Source organism: Psammomys obesus, unplaced genomic scaffold (genome assembly GCF_907164565.1).
Source record: "Psammomys obesus unplaced genomic scaffold, mPsaObe1.curated_primary_1811, whole genome shotgun sequence".
NCBI lineage: Eukaryota > Metazoa > Chordata > Mammalia > Rodentia > Muridae > Psammomys > Psammomys obesus.
Window position 1 is genome coordinate 2,292,333 of NW_026590061.1, and position 19,442 is coordinate 2,311,774.

General features: G+C 44.0%; 1 protein-coding gene across 3 annotated transcripts; it reads right to left on the reverse strand.

Moving 5' to 3' along the window:
- Nucleotides 1-293: 293 nt before the first annotated feature.
- On the reverse strand, nucleotides 294-19,214 carry Fgfr1op2 (FGFR1 oncogene partner 2). 3 transcript variants are annotated; one of them, XM_055605643.1, is made up of 7 exons: nucleotides 18,955-19,214; nucleotides 11,862-11,998; nucleotides 9,058-9,175; nucleotides 7,579-7,721; nucleotides 5,124-5,237; nucleotides 2,746-2,859; nucleotides 294-1,510 (listed from the first exon to the last, which is right to left on the reverse strand). In XM_055605643.1, the coding sequence occupies exons 2-7, from the start codon at nucleotides 11,994-11,996 to the stop codon at nucleotides 1,373-1,375; spliced, it is 762 nt and encodes a 253-aa protein (XP_055461618.1). In that variant the 5' UTR covers nucleotides 11,997-11,998; nucleotides 18,955-19,214; the 3' UTR covers nucleotides 294-1,372. The 3 variants fall into 3 exon arrangements, with proteins under 3 accessions (XP_055461618.1, XP_055461619.1, XP_055461620.1); XM_055605644.1 differs by lacking the exon at nucleotides 18,955-19,214 and adding an exon at nucleotides 18,654-18,714; XM_055605645.1 differs by lacking the exon at nucleotides 5,124-5,237 and having other exon boundaries at nucleotides 18,955-19,211.
- Nucleotides 19,215-19,442: the final 228 nt, after the last annotated feature.

Consider the following 19,442-nt stretch of genomic DNA (forward strand, 5'->3'; position numbering starts at 1 on the left):
AATAGAAAATCTTAAAAATAAATTCACTTATGTATAAAATGTTAAGGCCTCTGTATGAGAACTGATTGACTTCTGGGCACCGGCCTTTCCCAACAACCCTAACCCCACTCAACTCAAACTTTGGACTGAAAATTTCTCAAGTGAAAAGTCCTTTGAATTTTGCCAATACATGAAATTACACATTACACTGCAAAGTAATAGTTACCTAACAAATGATATACTCAAAAGAACTTTTTATTTGTGCTAACTGTAGTATGTACTTCACATACAAGTATAATATACTATTAACCGTATTTCATAATCTCTTATCCTTTTATTCTGATCACTATAAAACAAGAACAATTTGGGTTTCAATTGGTGTTAGAGCACACTTCTGTATCCTATGGCCTTAAAAAGCTTTACATATTGTAAATATATTTTTTAAATGCAAAGGAAAATGCTGCCACTTACTGAGTCGTAAGCTGTAGGGAAAACCTCACAGGCATAAGAACCAAACGGAGCTTAGATCTGAATCCAGAAATTTGTTTTTGGAACCTGCATGTACTTTCTAAGTATTTGAAGAGTACTTTCTGAAAACAAGAGCACAGCAATTCCCAATTTACTTGGAGATGACCGTGCCTATCTTGTTGCACTAATCACGGCACTGTCTCTCAGTCCTTAAACATCAAGGAGAGAGGAGGAAAAGCTGGTTCCGTTGTTAACCCAGAACCAAAACAATCTTCCAAAGTAGTTTAACCTACTAAATGTGTCTACAGGGCTGTCTTTCTTAGAAAGTATACCTCTCGGTCCTTCCTGAGATGGTACTGCATACACTTAACAAGTCATAGAAGTGCTAGCTAAGAGTTATAGGAACGAGATAGAAGAATATTCCTTCTATCTGTGGTGCCAGTAACACATTCCTATAGCCTTGGAGCTGTCTTTGAGGAAGACTGAACACACGGGAAAGCTGACAGGTAAGCACTAAGGCAGATGCCTCAATGGTACGTAAGAATGTTAACTCTGACACTAAGCAGGAAGGGTAAGACTTAGAATAGTCTTCCATTCAGAAAACCACAGCAAAACTTGCGTTTGAAATTGGGAAAATTTAGGATTTCCAATGTTTATTGGGAGTATTCAGGGTGGCCCCCGTGTCATCCAGGAAGCCGACAGCAGTTCTGAGACTGCAGTGCTCTGCAGTACTGTCAGGACCCCCTGCTCTCTCTGTGGCTCAGCTTCTCCTTTCTTGTTTGGGATCGAGTATGACCACTGGTGATCCATTCTTCTGCTGTCTCTTGCCAGTGTACCTTACATACTATTGAGGGAAAAGGACCGACTGAAGTTTATGCTCATCCATCCACAGCGGGGCCCATCCTAGTGACACGCAGAAAGCCACTCAGCTCTTCCTCAGACTCAGGTCACTGTTGGTCACTAATGCGGAAAGAGATGTACTCTCTGATGCATCATCCTTCCGGAGGTTCAAAAAGGATTCTCGAGTTATCTGAAGGATCTCCCTCAAGCCTTTGTTTTCTTGCTGTAAGGAACAAGCAAAACCCAAGATGGTTTACACACACAAATGGGGGAGCGCTGCATGTGCACAGGTAGAAATGCTTATTTGGTCATCCCTAAGAGACTCCTATAGGGCACACCCGAGAGACGCAGATGGTAAAAGCCACATACATGGATAAATGTACTATGTGCTACAGGCAGCTCACAACCTGAAACTAAACAGATCTCAAAGCTGGGTGTGATGATAGATACCACCTTTACTCCCAGAAGTTGGGAGGCAAAGGCAGGGGGAACTCTGAGTTTGAGGTCATCCTAGTCTGCATAAGGAGCTCTAGACCAGCCAGGGACACACAGTGAGCCTTTGTCTCAAAAAGAAAAGGCAAAACCTGATTTCGAATGCAGGGTCAGTACTCAACGTCCGCACTGCTGCAAATCTTAACGTGTGTAGATGGAAAAGGTGAAGAGGCAAAATTCAGCGTGTTTTGCAAACAGATCGGAGAAGATATACATGTTTATAAAACACCCATATAAACTCTGCTAGTTATAAATTTGTAGAATACCACCACGTGCCCGACCTTTACAAGGGCACTGGGGATTCACCGTCAGGTCCTCATGTCTCACAGCCAGCTGCTTACCCACTGGAGAGCTGAAGATGACCTGATTTCCCAATCCTTCTGCCTCTGCCTCCTAAGGCTAGGAATAAAGGAGCACCACAACTGGCATTATTTGTGCATTATAAACACTTTTTATATCATTAGGATCTCTAGCACAAAGAACTGAATTTTAAAAATTATGAAACTGAAGAAATTCACACACACACACGTATACATACATACATACATACATACATACATACATACATACATACATAAAAACAACACAGAATCAAAACTCAACTTTCTCTTTTCTTTTCAGGACAGGGTTTCTCTGTGTAGCCCTGGCTGTCCAAGAGAGCTTGCTCTGTAGACCAGGCTGGACTTGAACTCAGAGATCCACCCGCCTCTGCCTCCTGAGTCATGGGATTAAAGGCGCGCACCACCACGCCTGGTTTAAAAATCAACTGCTGGTGTACTCCCAGGTTACTGAGCATCCTCCATCTCAAATACCCATCAGCCAATTCCACTCACTATTACCAGCATCCAGATTCAGAAATCACTGCCACCAACTTAAGAAGAGTGTGGGTCTGTTAAAATTAGGAATGTTCTCTGGTTGAGTGTTTTCAGAGATACTTTCTACCTGTATTTGAAGTTTAAAACTCACTTCGAGTTGAAATATTCGTTCCTGTTCCTTGCAACCCTGCTGTTCATCAATTTCAATAGCTTTTCTCATTACTGCTGCCATCTCGGTGATCTGGTCAACGTGTGCTTGCAACTCCTGGAAGAAAGGGTGGATGAGGGGTAAGAGGAAGACTTCACTAGTTAAACTGTGAACTCTCTTCTGACAGAACTGCACACCTGATGCGGGGTGCCGTCCTTACGTGGCTCTTAACATGAACCACAGCAAACTGGACACAGGCATAGATTAGAATTAATACAGATCACAATGCAACTCAACCCGATAACAAACACCTGTTCATTTCACATTCATCACAATGACCAGGAAGATTTTCTTTTTCACATCTGCATGTACTATTGGGAAAGATAAAAACTGCTGGCACATGCACTCTTTGCTTCCCTGAAGCCTGCATGACTCAGTCTCCACTATAGTATTAATGTCTACAAGCTGATCCCAACTCAACCAAAGCCTTTCTCGACCATAATCCTCCTGAGAGCAGGAAGATTATTGTTTCCATCTGTCTGTTATTTATTATTTGTTGTATAAAAATTATTAAGCAAAATGAACAAATTGCTATGGAATATTAAAACATGAAGTAGCTTTTTTTGCCTGATGAAAATAGAATTTCAGCATAATAAAGACAACCATATTTATCAGTTTTACAAATTCTTTCAATCTCATTCCTTGGTTTTTACACATTTATGACATCTCGGGCACTAAGGCAGGTAACAAAAGTACAATAGTAGACCACCCTGACCTTTTGAACTTTGTTCAGGGAAGGAGTCAAAGAGCTTTAGAAATTGACAGACGCATGAGAATAATCATTTTCTCAATAAATAGTTTATACTAACAACAGGACTCACTATATGAAGACAAAAATTAAATATGAAAGTAAACGAAAAAAATCCCCAAATGAACATCAAGTCTTTATATAATTGACTGGTTGTAGAAAGGATTTGATCAAGAAGTTAAAGAACCCACGTAACTATTAAACTACAGGAAATGGAGAAACAGAACTGTCTTTAGTAATTATATTTAATATATATGTGTGTGTCTGGTAACTGAACCCAGCACCTTTAGAAGAGGCAAGCACTCCATCACTGAGCCCCGTTTAATGTTAAAGAAAAAGATGCAGGCCTGACATGTTCCTGGTTCTGAGGACTGAATGCTGGGCTATCCCCTAAACCTTTGTCTTAATGGAGAAGTTTCTGTGACACACGCACTGAGAAGACACACGGAGAACCAACCTGCTCTGACTAGTGGAGCACGGCTAAAGCTAAAACCAAGTATGTGAAAGAATAGTAATTCTCATTTGTGAGAGGGACTTTTAATGGGATCCACAGCTAAGCACCTTCCCCACGGACACATCTACTCAGGAAGGTCGACGAGACAGCCTTGGGTTAGCCTGTGCAGCAAAGCTGTTAGCCAAGCAAACAGCTGCCATTCCTTGCAGTACTGAGTCACTAAGACCCCTCTGTTACGGAGAGCACATGTACAGCAAACTGAAAAACTGGATGTCGGTCAGAGGAAGCCAGTAACTTCTTGCCTTTAAAATGGAAGAAAAGGTGTTGACTCAGCATCTGCTCTGACGAGACCAGAGGCGGCAGTACTCAGCGTGAGTTACGGCCCGGAAGGACTCGCTCATGGGCTGTAAGGGTCAGCACAGCACCCTGAGCTGTCCTGACACCCTTGTGAGCCTGCGTGTGTGCCTGTTCTGCAGCCAGCCCAGCACGCCGGCACCTAAAGACACAGGCAGCAGGCATCACCATGCACAGACGTCAGGGCGCGCGAAGGCTTCCTAGTTGTGAAGGCAAACAGAGGGTCATAAAGAAAGGTCTACATGAAAGAACTGCAGTTTGATGGAGGACCAGCCTTTCACACTATCAGGCTGCAGTTATCATCAAGAAAACGCAGGCTCCTTTATTTAGACAGGGCCTCCCTAGCTGACCGGGACCTCACTGGGCAGACCAGTCTGGCCTCACACTCAGAGCTCTCCCTGCCTCTGCCTCCTGAGAAAGAAAATACTTAATGTCTAGAAATACACTGTTTTAGAACAAAAGATAGTGGCATCTAGCGAGAGCAATCCAAAGATGGAGGATAAACATCTCTGTGAAGTTTCTGTCACATTATCCACACACACACACACACACACACACACGTATACACATGTACTTATACCCTGTGCATGACACAGAGAAGGAAGGACAGGCTTAGAGTCCGCAGCACGGCCATGAAAGGCACACCGTTCCTCGATTGATTTCTTTTATTCGCTGATCTAGTCTGGCAGGGCCGTTCTAAACAGAACAACTTTTAAACGGACCCACTTCCGCCCAGCCCCAAGGTGACTGTTTGGTCTAGTGTACATTCTGATTTGCTTCCAGGTGCCTCCTCTCCAGTCCGTGCTGAGGTGCTTCAAGGACGTGCCGAGACGCATCGAGGAAGACTCCTTCGCAGGGGTTAGGATGCACCGTGTCAATCTGTAGCACAGAGCCATTATAACGTTAACACGGGCTTCATCCGCAATTTAAAACCAAATGAGGGTTAGTTCATGCGTGTTAGCCAACTGGTGGAATGTTTGTTTTTTTAAGATTTCCAAAAAGGCGTCTGTTAAATAATGTAAAAACATTTTGATAAACCTAAGTTCTCAGGCTTCCTAGTGATTTCTATGGTGCAGGAAGCTCTTGGTGAGCGCAACTTTCCGTGTTACTACAGCAGGACTGCGGCTCCCAATGCAGCCACACTCAGCCGTGCTCCCTAAGTGTGTCACGGAATTATTTCTGTTTAGGCATATTAGACCACTGGTGCCTAACACTTCCAGACTCAACTCTGTGCTTTCATGCATTCCCCCTCCTGCAGTTAGTTGAAGGCTAGATGAAATAATCGCCTTCTTTCCGACTTTGCTTACGAAAACCCTGCTCCTCCTACTGTAGTCACACTCACTCTCCTCAGGCTGCCTCACAGTAACGGAGTGTGTTCCTCCAATTACCTTATTCTTGCCCACGACAACTAAGCCAATGCAGGCCAAAGTGTCTCCTTTTTGGGAAAAGTCAAAACCACAAACATTAATATGTATTAGTGAGAATTAATAGCAAATTACTGAACAGTCACTTCACAGAAGGCAAGGGTCAGCACGTAGATGAACTCAGTCTACAGAATAAACAGGGTTCAGGGCTCCTTAGGAAGTATTTAACTGCTCCAATTGACAGGACAGCATTGATGGAATGGGGAGCAATGGTACTGTTTACTTTTGGTGTGGGGATTGAACCCCAGGGCTTTAGGCACTCTAACACACGCTCTACTAGTTACGCCCTACGCGTGCTGTCACTGTCGCTACCACACGGGACTAACACCGTTGAATCTGATTCTACACCCTCCACCCCGGTTATCCACTCTTCTTCCCAAACTTTAAAATTTTGCTTTTCATATTGTAAATCCTGAGGGCAATTTGAAATTTCAAGACCGTATTTCAACTTTATATATATATATATCCCTCTTATTCACATGTTAATTTGTTTTCTTTTTCTTTCTTTTTTGGAGAAGTAGGGCAGAATGTAAACAGCATGAACAGGATCTCATGTAGCCCAGGCTGGCCTTGAATCCCAACCTTTCGCCTCTATCTCAGAAGTGCTGGGATTAAAGGAGTACATGTCACACCTGGCTTAGACAGACGTGGAAATGCTCAATAATAAATATTATTACTAACAATAGAGACTTTAAGTTCAAAAGACCAGTTAAACACCCAAGAAATTCCATTTTGTTAGGGCATGAATCGTATAATTACATAATATTAAATCTTTAGTCTCCTTGTATCTGAAATAGGAGGTTGCTATTACATTTCTTAATATGTAAATCTGTCACCCAAAGAATCCCATCAGTTATTTAATTCTGATGGAACAATTTAAAAACACTACAAACACCAGTGTGGAAGAAGTATTTTAAATAATCCAAAACATGTGTCAATAATTGAGAAATATACCTATCACATAACTACCACTATTTCTTACATAATATTAGTTGTAGTTAGATTACTTCACCATTATCCAACACATAAGAGGCAGTTACTCAATCTAGTCCAATATCTGTATTTCACAGTGGCAGCTAAAATTCAGTTTAATGTAAACAGCAAGTTATTCTTCTTGAGACAACTGACCCGCAAGTAAAATGGCTGCTGATATCAACTACATACATTATCGATTCTTTTCCTCCCCCAACCCAAGCCCATGGTTTTTCACAAAAATGAGTTGGCCCTATTCAGACTAGACTTTTCAGGAAAACGATCTACACTCAGCTATAGCAGACTTTAAAATCATTTCAGTTTCTGTTTGTGTAACATGTAACACTGTACAAATTTACTGGAAAAAATACTACTTAAAAGAGTAAATTTACACTGAACGTACCTTTATTTTTAAAATAGTTTATTTCTGAACACACACACACACACACACACACACATACACCCACACATGCATGTACAAATAAATAACATTTTAAAGTTACTAAGGACACCAATCTGGAGGCAGAGGCAGGTATATCTTTGAAGGCTAGCCTGGTCTACAAAGTGAGGTCCTGGACAACTAGAGGCTACAGCCTGAGAGCCTGTTACTAAGAAGTAAAGGGAATTAGAAGCATAAGAGCATTAAGTCAAGTAGTCAAGCATTAAGTCAAAACAATATACAAGAAATAGAGCGATGACAACAGAAAATGTCAATTAAAAACATGAGTTATATATTACACATATATTACATTACTGACTTCATTGTTTTAAAAAATCTGATGGCCCCAGTTCTCATTTCAAGTCAATTTCGGAGACTGGATTACCTTTGAGTGTTGCTCTTTCAACTTCATTATGATGCCTGGGTCATCTTTTTTGCTAGCCATTAGCAATCTGAACATCTGCTCTCGGTACTTGCTCATTATCAGTTCTAAGGCAGACTGGTGCTCTTCCAAGGATGTTCGCAGTTCTGTCAAGAATAATGTGCTTTATTCAAATGAGTTAAGATCACATAAACTGGGCTGGGGAGATGGCTCAGAGAGAAAGAGCATGGCCGCTCTTCCCGAGGTCCTGAGTTCAATTCCCAGCAGCCACGTGGTGGCTCACGACCTCCATAGTGAGATCTGCTGGCCTGCAGGCATGTGTGCAGACAGAGCATTTATAAATAATAAATAAAAATCTTTAAAAAGAAGATTACACTATGCTCTTCCATCTAATATTTATCAAAACACAGACATATAGAATATCTTAAAAACATGCAACAAAGAAGTCCCTTATTTTGTATCGAAGTTCTAAGCTTCTCTCTGTGTGTGTATACACGCGTGCCATGGCACATTCAGAGGTCAGAGGACAGCCTGAACTGACTTTCACCTTCTACCACGTGGGTTCCAGGTACAGAACTCAGGCTTGGTGGCAAGTGCCCCTGATCTGCTGAGCCATTTCTCAAGTTTTTAAAGTGTCCATTTAAAACTCATTTCTTAAATCACTTCAGAGCTTTGAGGCTAGACTGGGAAATGTTCCACAGAAGTACAGTATTGTGATGAACTGAGCTCTTATACTGAACACTGAAGGAACGAGAATCCCAAACAAGGGGCATGAAAGTGAAGAATATACTAAGAAACTGGTTTGCAATGGCAGATGGACTGTGTGTGGAGAGCTGTGGGATGAGGACAGAAAAGAGGGCAGGAATTGACTGAAGGTCCTTGTTCCTGAAAACACAAACACAACTGAAATATTTAAACAAGAGCAACATGACCACACTGATTCTGACACTGTGTCGAAGGGCGGAGGGACTGCACACAGGGGTTATGAGCACCAGGCTGCAGAGGACGGAGTGTAGCTCCTTTGCAGCTAACAGGAACAGTGCACCCAGGATGTGCGAAGCATCTAAAGTGAAGCCAAGCTGGGCAGACGTTTGCAGAGGACTGGATAAAGCTGCAGTATCATTTAGGGATATAGAACATGAAATGAGCTTAAATATTACAGAAGTCACTTCAGTTCATTATTTCCCCACTAAGAAAAACTAATGTTTATTTTGTGTGTACATGTGAGTTTGTGCATGTATGTCTGTGCACCACATGTGTGCCTGGTGCCCCAGAAGAGGGTGTCCGGTCCTCTGGAGATGGAGTCACAGGAGCTGGGAGCTGCTTGATGCATGTGCTGGGGCCTGAACCTGCATCCTCTGCAAGTGATCCGAAGCACTGAGTCACCTCTCCAGCCTCTGCCCATCTGTGAATATACTAACTAGTCCCAAACCAATCTCACAACGGAAGATTAAAGTTCTCTTTAGTAACAGTGGCTCTTGCCTTTGTTCTCTTGTTGTAATTCTCTGATTTGTTTGTTTTCTTGTTGGATTCCCATAACGAGTGTGGATCGTGGCCGATGTCTTGCAACTTCATTAAGTTCTTGGATTTCTTCTTGATACTAATGAGAGATAAAAGAACAACATCTGCAAATTTTTATCTGATATATGAAGATAACAGACAGAGCCTCCAAGAGCTAAACAGAGGCATTGCCTAACCCAACACTCCATCCCTAAGGAACACATTTGCAGTGGAATTACTCAGAGACGCGGGGTGCACCATAGCCCCGTGCAGTGCGGCACCACTGGACAATAGGTAAAAACAAAAAGCCTGATGCACACAACCACCCAGATGAACTTTAGAGCACCGTAAGAGCACAAAAGCCAGAAAGCTCACCTCCTACTTGCATGCAGGGTCTAGAGCAGGTGAGTCCCTGTGAGACGAACTGTGCTTTTCAGGGTCAAGAGGTAGGAAGCCAGAAAGAGACTGACCGGTGGCTGATTTGCTTAGTATAGAAAGGCCCCAGGTTCCATCCCCAGCACCGCAAAAGAGTGGGGAGGGAATTTTTCTTAGGGATTAACAAAGTCTATTATGTAGCTGTCCTGGAACTCACTATGTAGACCAGGCAGGCTGGCCTCAAAGGCATACACCACCACACCCCGTTGGATTTTGAATTTTTCTAAAAAGGGGAATCCAATTTTTGAATTACATTCATTTTTCTTGAGGCATTCTAACTGGATGGCTATCAATGAATTCATAGTAACTTTGGTGGTTTGAAAGAAAATGGTAAGCCAGGCATAATGGCACACCCCTATAATCCTAGCACTCAGGGAGGCAGGGGCAGGCGGTTCTCTGGGAGTTCAAGGCCAGTGAAGTTGAGGACAGCCAAAGCTACACAGAGAAATCCTAGCTCCAAAAACCAAAAAAAGAAAGAGAGGACCCCCTGGTCCACAGGGAGTGAAACTATTAGGACATGTGGCTTTGCAGTAGGAGGTGCATTCTGACTGGAGGTCTCAGCTCAAGCCAGTTCTCTTCCTGCTGCCTGTGGATCAGAAAGGAGGGCTCTCCCCCAGTTCTTTCTCCAGCACCCTGTCTACCTGCATCTGGTCACGACAGTAATGGATTGAATCTGTGAACTGTAAGCCAGCCCCAACTAACCGCTGTCCTTTGTAGGAGTCCCAGTGGTGACTCTTCCCAGCCATAAAACCCTAAGTAAGGCAGGCAGTGGCACTCCTGGTTCTTGACTCCAAGAGTCAAACTCCCTTCTTAAAGCCCATCACAGCAGCTGAGCCAGGCTGATGGTCGAGCAGTGGATGGCTTCAGGGAGATACGAGTACAGAACACAGTAAGGGAACAAGGTCCACTCTTTCTGGTGATTAGTTCAGAGCTGCTTTCTTTCCTTTTCTCCCCCAAGAAAGAGAAGTTTTTTTCTGTGTAGCCCTGGCTGTCCTAGAACTGGATCAGAGATCCACCTGCCTCCCGAGTGCTGGGACTGGAAAGAGCTGCTTTTTTAAAGAGTTGGAAATCTTTATGGAGGGACGGCTTGCACAGTAGGTAAATTTGATTGCTATTATTATTATTAGCAATGAGGAAAACCTTTGATTGCTATTATTATTATTATTATTATTAGCAATGAGGAAAACCTACTTCAGGGTAAAAGATACTAGAAAAAATGAATCTGAAATAACTGCATAGGTGAAAACTAGGTATTTCCTTATATCATTTCCAAAAAAAATTGGTTATTAGACATTATGTAACAGCAAAGGTCTAATGCACGTCAACATTAGCGAAGTGTGCTACCTGGTCCTTATCAAAGGTACTTATTTAGACTCAACCATTTCACTTATTTAACTCAAATGCGCATTTCTGTCAGAAGAGGGATGAAATTTATAGGTTATAAATAAACTTACTGTCTTAGTCAGGGTTTCTATTGCTGTGACAAAACACCATGACCAAAAAAGCAAGTTGGGGAGGAAAGGGTTTATTCAGTTTATACTTGTGCATCAGAGTATAAAGAAGTCAGAACAGGAGCTCAAGCAGGGCAGGAACCTGGAGGCAGGAGCCGATGCAGAGGCCGTGGAGGCTGCTGCTTTCCAGCTTGCTCAGGCTGATTTCTTACAGAACCAGGACCACCAGCCCAGGGATGGTCCACCTGCCCTCAGTGATCACTAATTGAGAAAAAATGCCTTACAGCTGGATCTCATGGAGGCATTTCCTCAACTGAGGCTGCTTCCTCTTGGAGGACTCTGTGCCAAGCTGACACACAAAGCTGCCCGCTACACTTACCTCTCTACCGGTCACCAAAGTGGGACAGTATACCCTAGTCCAAAGCGAGACAACCACACAGGTGAGGCTACTGGAAAACTTTGACTAGAAATTATTTGATTAAGCTGTACTTAGTGTGCTGGTTTGAATGAAAATGGTTCTGACTGGCTCATAGATTTGAAAACTTGACCACCACCGAGTGGCACTAGTTGACACACTATCGGAGGAAGTGGATCACTGGAGGTGACCTCTGAGGTTTCAAAGCCCATTCCAGGCGCAGTCTCTCCTTGATGCCTGCCGGTCCTGATGCAGACCTCTCAGCCCTTCTCCAGCACATGTGCCCGCACTGCCATGTGTCCTTCCATGACAGTGGACTAGCCTTTGAAAACCGTGGGCCAGCCCCAGGTAACTCTTTTCCTTTATGAGAACTGCCGTGGCAGGTGTCTCATCACGGCAACAGAGCACTACGATATTCTCACTCTAAGTGCCGCTGAACCAGGTGCCAGTGAGACTGTTAACTGAGTTAGCGAGGGAAGTCAAACCTGCTTCATGGCTTCCACTCTCTTGCTGAGGGCTGTGGTCTGCTCGATGAGGGACTCTGCAGCGTCGTCATGGTCCCTCAGCCTCTCAACAAGGGCCTTGGCGTCGGCCAGCGCCTTCTCGATTGTGCAGCTCATCTCTAAAGGAGCAGCAATAAATCAAAGTGAGGACTACAGTCAACAAACCAACTCACCTCACACCTTCCCAAGATTATTTAGGGAGGAAAAGCAGTTAGGAACACCATGCACTGCATTTTGGGATAGTAAAAGCTTAAATGTACATCTGCCTGCAAGAACTCTTCAGCCTACAAAACTCACTCTCTCTCTCTCTCTTACACACACATTTACACACACTTACAACTAAACAGCCATGCTGGCTTCTGTGCACTTTTCTTAAGCTCCTCTCGTCCGGGCTTCTGCTTCTTCCGTAAACTGACATTAAAACCCCAATTCCTGCGTCTTTCTTAGGGGCAGGACGTTTCCACAGAGAGTGCCACTAACCACTACGGCAACTTTCACTGTTCTAAGAGACACTAAGGGATTCTGGGGTAGCTGAACACAGGCACCTGACACGTTCCATTTCCCAAGCACACAGACAGAGGCCGCGGGTGTGCAGCTGCATTCTGAAGGGAGCCTCAGGACAACACTGCACAGCAGCAAGAGCGAGAGGAGCCCTGAAGAGCCCGGGCTGGGGCAGCAGCAGACACACAGCCAGCAGGGAGAGCATCTGCTGCTGAAGGGGCCATGGCCCGGAGAAGGGCAGCCTCTCTTGCAAGATGGCAGTGCAAAGGAGTTCCAGGAGTCTACTGAGTGTGGATCTGGCAGCACTTAGAGCTCTGGAAGCAAAATCCAAAATCGACATGGTAGCCTCCCAGGAGAGGCTGACTGACAGGCTGTGCTAATTCCAAAGCAAAGCATAATGCTGGAAAAACAACAACAAAAACAAGGGATCCCTCCTATAATAGATTCCATTAAAAGAGTGAAATGCTGGATAAAGAGTTCAGCAAAGCTGAGCAGATCTCTGAGTTCAAGGCCAGCCTGGTCTACATAGTGAGTCACAGAACAGCCAGAGTACACAGTGAGAATGTGTCTCAAATAAACAAACAATTTAGGAAAGTATTTCACCTCTCTCTCTCTCTTAAAGATCTATTATTTAAAGTTTTTCTGTCTACATGTATGCTTGCATCCCAGAAGAGGGCACCAGATCTCATTATAGATAGTTGTGAGCCAAAATGTGGTTGCTGGGAATTGAACGCAGGACCTCTGGAGAATACCAGTGCTCTTAACCTCTGAGCATCTCTCCAGCCCGTAGGAGAATAACTTTGGGCTGAAGCAATGGTTCAGCAGTCAACAGTGCTGGCTGCTCCTGCAGAGGACAGTACTTTAGTGCCCTGCACCCATACCAGGTGCCTCACAACTGTCTGGTAATCCAGCTCCAGGCACTCAACACTCTCTCTGGCCTCTGCAGACACTCTAATGCATGTGTGTGCGCGCACACACACATACACACACATACACACACACACACACACACACACACACACACACACACACACACAAATAAAAATTAAGACCAGACAGCTCAGGGGATCCAGAAAATACAATGTTGAATGACATTAGAATTACAGAGCAAGACAGGAGCAAACACCCTGAAAAAGAACTAAAGAGAAAATTTAGAAATGAAGAATTTAATAACCTAACCTTGAGAAGCTAGGAAAAGAGCAGAGTAAACCCAACATAAAGAGAAGGTAAGTAAGTAAACTAAGTAAAACCAAAAGCCAGCTCCTTAAAAAGGATCCCTAGGGCTGGAGTGATGGCTCAGAGGTTAAGAGCACTGGCTGCTCTTCCAAAGGTCCTGAGTTCAATTCCCAGCACCCACATGGTGGCTCACAACCATCTATAATGGGATCTGGTGCCCTTTCTATCTTGGTGGCCTAAATGCAGACAGAACACTGTATATATAGTAAATAAATACATTTTTTAAAAGGATCCTTAAAGCAAAGATGGTGGAGAGGGTGGATGAGGGTGGGAGAGGGTGGGACATGCAGAGATAGATACCAAGAAAGACAAAACCCACCATAATTGCAACCCATTGGAACCCAAAATTGCAATCTCAGTACCCAAGAGTCTGCACAGAGGATCAAGACAAGGAGTCCAGCTGGGTTACACAGGGTCTCAACTCCCACTCCCTTAAAGAATAACGAACTCACGGCACAGCCACAATTCACTTCAAACACAAGTGAGCGGAACAGCACAGCTCATACACATGAATTAGATAATTCAGACTACACTGACTAATCCCTCAAAACTAACAAATGACACAAAGCTATACAAGAAGTGACTAATAATAGTTCTGTAACTATTACAGCCACTAGAGTTACACAGGCATACCCTACAGCTATTTTCCAACAAGTCAGCTAGAAAAGAAGTTGGAGTTGAAAATAACTTGCAAAAAAGCTCCACACTCAGGAAGCTTCAGTGGCAAGTTCTCAAACACATCATGGCTGGAGACATGGCCCGCAGTTAAGAGCACTGCTGTTCTTGCAGAGGACCCAGGTTTGTTTCTGGGCACCCATGGGTGGCTCCCAACCATTCCTAACTCTAGTTCCGGCGGACCTGGCAGCCTCTTATCAACTCCACCGGCTCCAAGCATGTACCTGGAGCACACACATACACATAGGCAAAAGGTTCATACACAGAAAATACTGTGCTCAAGGATTTAAAGATCCAAAATGATAAAGACAATAGTTTTCAGTTATCATCTAATGCAGCTGGAAACTGACAAGCTGATTTTATAATCACTACACAAAACAAAGAAATAGAATCACGGAAACCATCTTGCAGGATTTCAGACTCACTTTGCATAAGGCTGTGGCAACAAGACAGCTCTAATGCATGAGACAGGACAGACATCCAGAAACAGGGCCCCAGAAGAGTGGCCAGCTCATTTCGGAGAACGTGTAAAGGGAACTGGCTGGGTGTGCCGCTCACACTCCTATAATTCAAGCATTGGCAGGGCTGAGGCAGGAGGGTCACTGCAAGTTTGGTGTTAGCATAAACTACATAGTGGATTCTAAGCCACCTTGGGCTATACAAAGCTTAAAAAAAAGGGGGGGGTGCAAAGGCAAGTCAAAGGGGCTAGAAGGATGGCTCTGTGGTTAACAGTGCTGGTGCTCAACTAGGAGGACTAGGGTTCAGATCCCTGTCAGGGAGCTCACAAATGAACCCCAGCTTCAATCCAAAGCCCTCTTCTGGCCTCCACGAGCGTGCTCACATGAACACACTTTTTTTTTTAAGAGAAAAGTTAACAGTTTTTCAACAAGTAGTATATACTTGTTGAAGGAAGTCTACCTATATACCAGAAAGTAATCTCAACACAACTCTTACTTAGTTTATATAAAGCTCTATGGTTTGAAGCTTTTCTCAAAATGGAGCACAAACTTTAATATAAAATAAAAAATGGTATTATGAGGAAAAAAAGAAAAAAATTCTCTGCAATCTGGAGATAGTCAAAGTTCTTTTGTTTTTTCTTTTCTTCTTTAAGGCATGACCAAAAGCATGAAACATGAAACTGTGAAAACCACTGACAAACCAGGTTTCCTCCGGATGGCAAGCTCCTGTAAGGCACGAGATAGACTGGAGACACCACCTTACCCTGACCTTTACACAAAGGACAAGTGCTGCTCCTTTCTTTTTTGCGTTGAGAAAAGAGACTCAAAAATTCCAGATACAGGAGCTAGTGAGAGCCCAGCTAGTGCCAGGGCTGAAACTCTTCAGCTGAGCTGGACCGAGGGCCCTATTTGTCTCTTCCTCTGTAAAAACCGTCCTAGCCCAAGATGGAAAGAACAAATTCTCTGACTCTACAAACGGGAACTCCTAAAAGATTTAAGTTTCTCATTTTGAGTCAGCCAATGGAAATGTGTATGAAGAACAATTTTAAACAATAAAACTTTATATTTTCTCATGTAACTATAAAAATCCAGCAACTGTTTTAATAAAAATTAAACAATGAATATGGTGGGCTTAAAAAAACAACTACTTTAAAAAATGTTCTCTAGGCTGCACAAAGACTAATAAAATGAACTACATTTTGTGTTTCAGAAGTATAAAAACTTATCTACACAGAAGGGATTATAAGCTATTACCTAATTTTATTAACATTTCAGAAAAAGTGACACAGCTTCTGAAAATCTGTGTACTCATTTCCTGTTTGCAAAACCTCAAAAGCTTAAAGTATTTTATAATATGAATTTGCTTTGCCATACCTTTTTTTTTTTTTTTGAGACAAGCTTTCTCTATAGCGGAGCCCTGGCTATACGGAACTCATTATTTAGACCAGGCTGGCTTCAAACCAACAGAGATTTGCTGTCTCTGCCTCCTGAGTGTTGTGATTAAAGAGGTATGTCATGACCAGGCTTTTGCCATTTTTTTTTTTTTAACAGATGCTTTCTCTTTCATTTTCGCTAGTAAGTAAAGTGGAGAGATACTGTTTTCCACATGTTACAAATTTTAAAAAATGGACTCTAATTTACAGAAGGGATATTTTCAATTTATGTGCCTATTTTTTCAGTCCTTGTCTTAATGATTCGTAATATACTTGAATTATTTTATACAGGTAGGCTTAGATTACAGGGGTACGCTTTTGAGAAACAAGTTTCCTTTTCTCTTTTGCTTCCTGCGTAGGCCATGTCCACCCACTCTAACACTAAGATCTCTGCAGCAGATTCTTACAGATGGCCCAGAACATCCTGCCGCTGATTACAGAAACCTCCACCTACCCACGACAGCCACTGCCAGCTGCTTAATTTTAGCTTTGAGTTAAGAAAGACCAAAAGAAATTCAAGTAACTCTCGTTACTTTTATAAATGAATTACTAATTACCAATTTCTGGAGATAACAAACATGACATGATATGACAGACATGGTTTTAAATATCAAAAATTTAGTTTAAAATTTGTTATTGCTCAGGTGAGTACCTCTAATGTTAGCAGCTAATTAGATAAGATATTAACTGGCACATGGAGATAGCAAAATAAAAATGTTTCAAGTCTTTCGGAGAACTATTAGAATTGAAGAGATCAAGAATATACACAGCCAGAAGTGATCACAACGTTTGTCCCAGCACTAGGGGGCAGGAGAAGGCAGTTGTCTGTGAGCTTGGTCAAAGCCAGCCTGGTCTACAGAGTGAGCTCTAGGACGGCCTCGGCTATAAAGACTCAATCTCAAAAACAAAGAAATAATGTATATAAATGACACATAAAAATCCGAGCATCTTATCTGGGCAGTGGTGGTGCGCACCTTTAACCCCAGCACCTGGGAGACAGAGGCAGCCTGTGCTCAAGGCCTGCCACCATGGTCTACAGAGTGAGTTTCAGGACAGCCAAGGCTTCACAGAGAAACCCTGTGGGGGGGGGGGGTCTTGTGCAGATATATACACTATTTCAAAGTACAGACAATTTCTGCTCTTTTGAAAACGAATGTACTTGGAGCTTTATGAAAGAAATCAATCCTCAGAGTCGAAAGGAAGACAATTTGAGAGAAAGAACACTGGTAAATCAAAACCAATTTATACACTTCCTAAAACCGTGGCTGTGCCATGTGTGTGTGTTTAAATTAACAACCCCAAAAAGACCTAACCTAAGCCAGCTATTCCTAACACGGGTCAAGGAGTCAGTGGAAGTCTTCTTGCATGAATGCATGTCTGCCGAGCAGTGTCAAAAACAGTTGTATTGCATAAAATCCTAGTTGTCAAATAAATGCTAACATAAAATCATTTGAAGGCATAGGGCGTGTGCACGCACATGCATTTGCTATTATAGATAATCCTCATCAACTAATAGCAAAAGTACAATTACATATGTGCTTGGAAAACAAGGCTGCTCACATTCAGACTCTATTAAGGGCATTTACCCTAAAATAAGTTTCTTTGGGTTCTAATATTCTGCTTTTTAAGAGACTTGAGAATTTTCATAGCAAATCTTTTAGAACAATTACATTATAAATATGTATGTAGGTATACATAAATAATGCCTGCCATGTGCCAACTGAACTAGCTTGTTTTAAACATGAATAAGACATGGTTCCAGACTTGAGTTCAAGCTGGCAGGAAAGACAGGTAATGGAACAAATAATACACCCTAATAAATACTGCAGAACTATGTCAAGAGCTCTGGGCGCTCACTGTATTATCGATGTCATCCAAGGGAGTCTATAGAGAACGAACTATGAACTGGGTTGTGCTAAGGAAAAGCAAGCATCCCAACAGACGATGCGGGCGCTCAAAGGCACAGTGGTGGAAAGATGAGGCTCGGTTGGGGGAAACACCCAACAGCCTGGAATGGGTGGATGGTAAAGAATTAGGGACAGCAAAAACGGTAAAAAATGCTAAAAAGGTAAACTACGATTTGAGACAGAAGAGAAAAAAAGGCCTGACAAGTCGGTATGTTTAATTAGAACTTGAAAAAGTTTCAGGAAAGATAATGCATTTCACAAAAAGAATGAAAGGAAGGCTGAGGCGGGGAAACCCGTTTGGGGTGGAGGAAGGGCACAGAGAAAGAAGAAACAACCAGGTGCTGTGAGTGAAATACAGAACCTTAGACAATTCTGAGGTCCGTGGTCTAGAAAGGAGGAGGATGCTCCGAGCAGGGACGGAAAGAAAAGCGGCAAGAGAGCCCTTGCTCTTGCCGAGCAGACACAGTACGAGATGGCAGCTGGATATGGAAACAGTAATATAAAAATGTCTTTCAAAGAAAACCTCCGACCGGGGTAGAGAAACAAGGCTCGCAGATCACTCACGTAAACAAGCATCACTCTCAAAGCGGAGCACCGCACTGTTCCTGAAAACGGTGGAACGCACACACCTGGAGCCTCTCGTTTTCGGAAGAAAACCAGTTTTTCAACTTGGAGCAAGATCCGGAAGGGCGCTGCAGGGTGAAAACGGTCCCAGCCGCTCCCTCAGGACAGCGGTAAACCCAACAGCCACCCGTCCCTCGCGCCGCCGCCCGCGGAGCTCCGGAGGAGCGGGGCAGGGAGAAAACAAACCCGGCAGGGGTGTGCGGGAAGCGCGGGCCCGGGGTCCGCGCACAACTTTCCGTACCTCGGGTCCCGACAGGAGCTCGGCGGCAGCGCGGAGAGGAGGAGCCCGGCTCCGGGACCCGCCCACGCGTGTTAGTCCACTCACTCGGCGGAGGGGACACGGCGAGGGGCACCGCGGGGTCGAGGCACTCGGGGGCAGTCTCCGCGCCCTCGCGGCGCCTGCTCAGCGAGCGGACGGGCGGCTCCGCACAAACAGCGGCGGTTCGCAGCGGCAGCGCGCGCGCCTCGGCTCCATCCCGGGCCGGAGCAGAACCTCCGCTACCGGCAGCAGCGCAGCGACAAGCCTCGCGAGACTTCCTCCGCCCCGCCCCCGCCCCGCCCCCAGCAGGCGGCTCGCCGCTGATTGGTGGAAGGGACGGAGGGGGCGGGCTCCTTCTCGCCCGCTCTCACGCTGTGGCTCCGCCGCTTGCAAGCTCTCGCGTGTTTTCCGAGGGGCTGCCGGCCTGGCTGGAAGGCGGAGGAGGGGAGGTTGCGTGCGTTGGCTCGGCA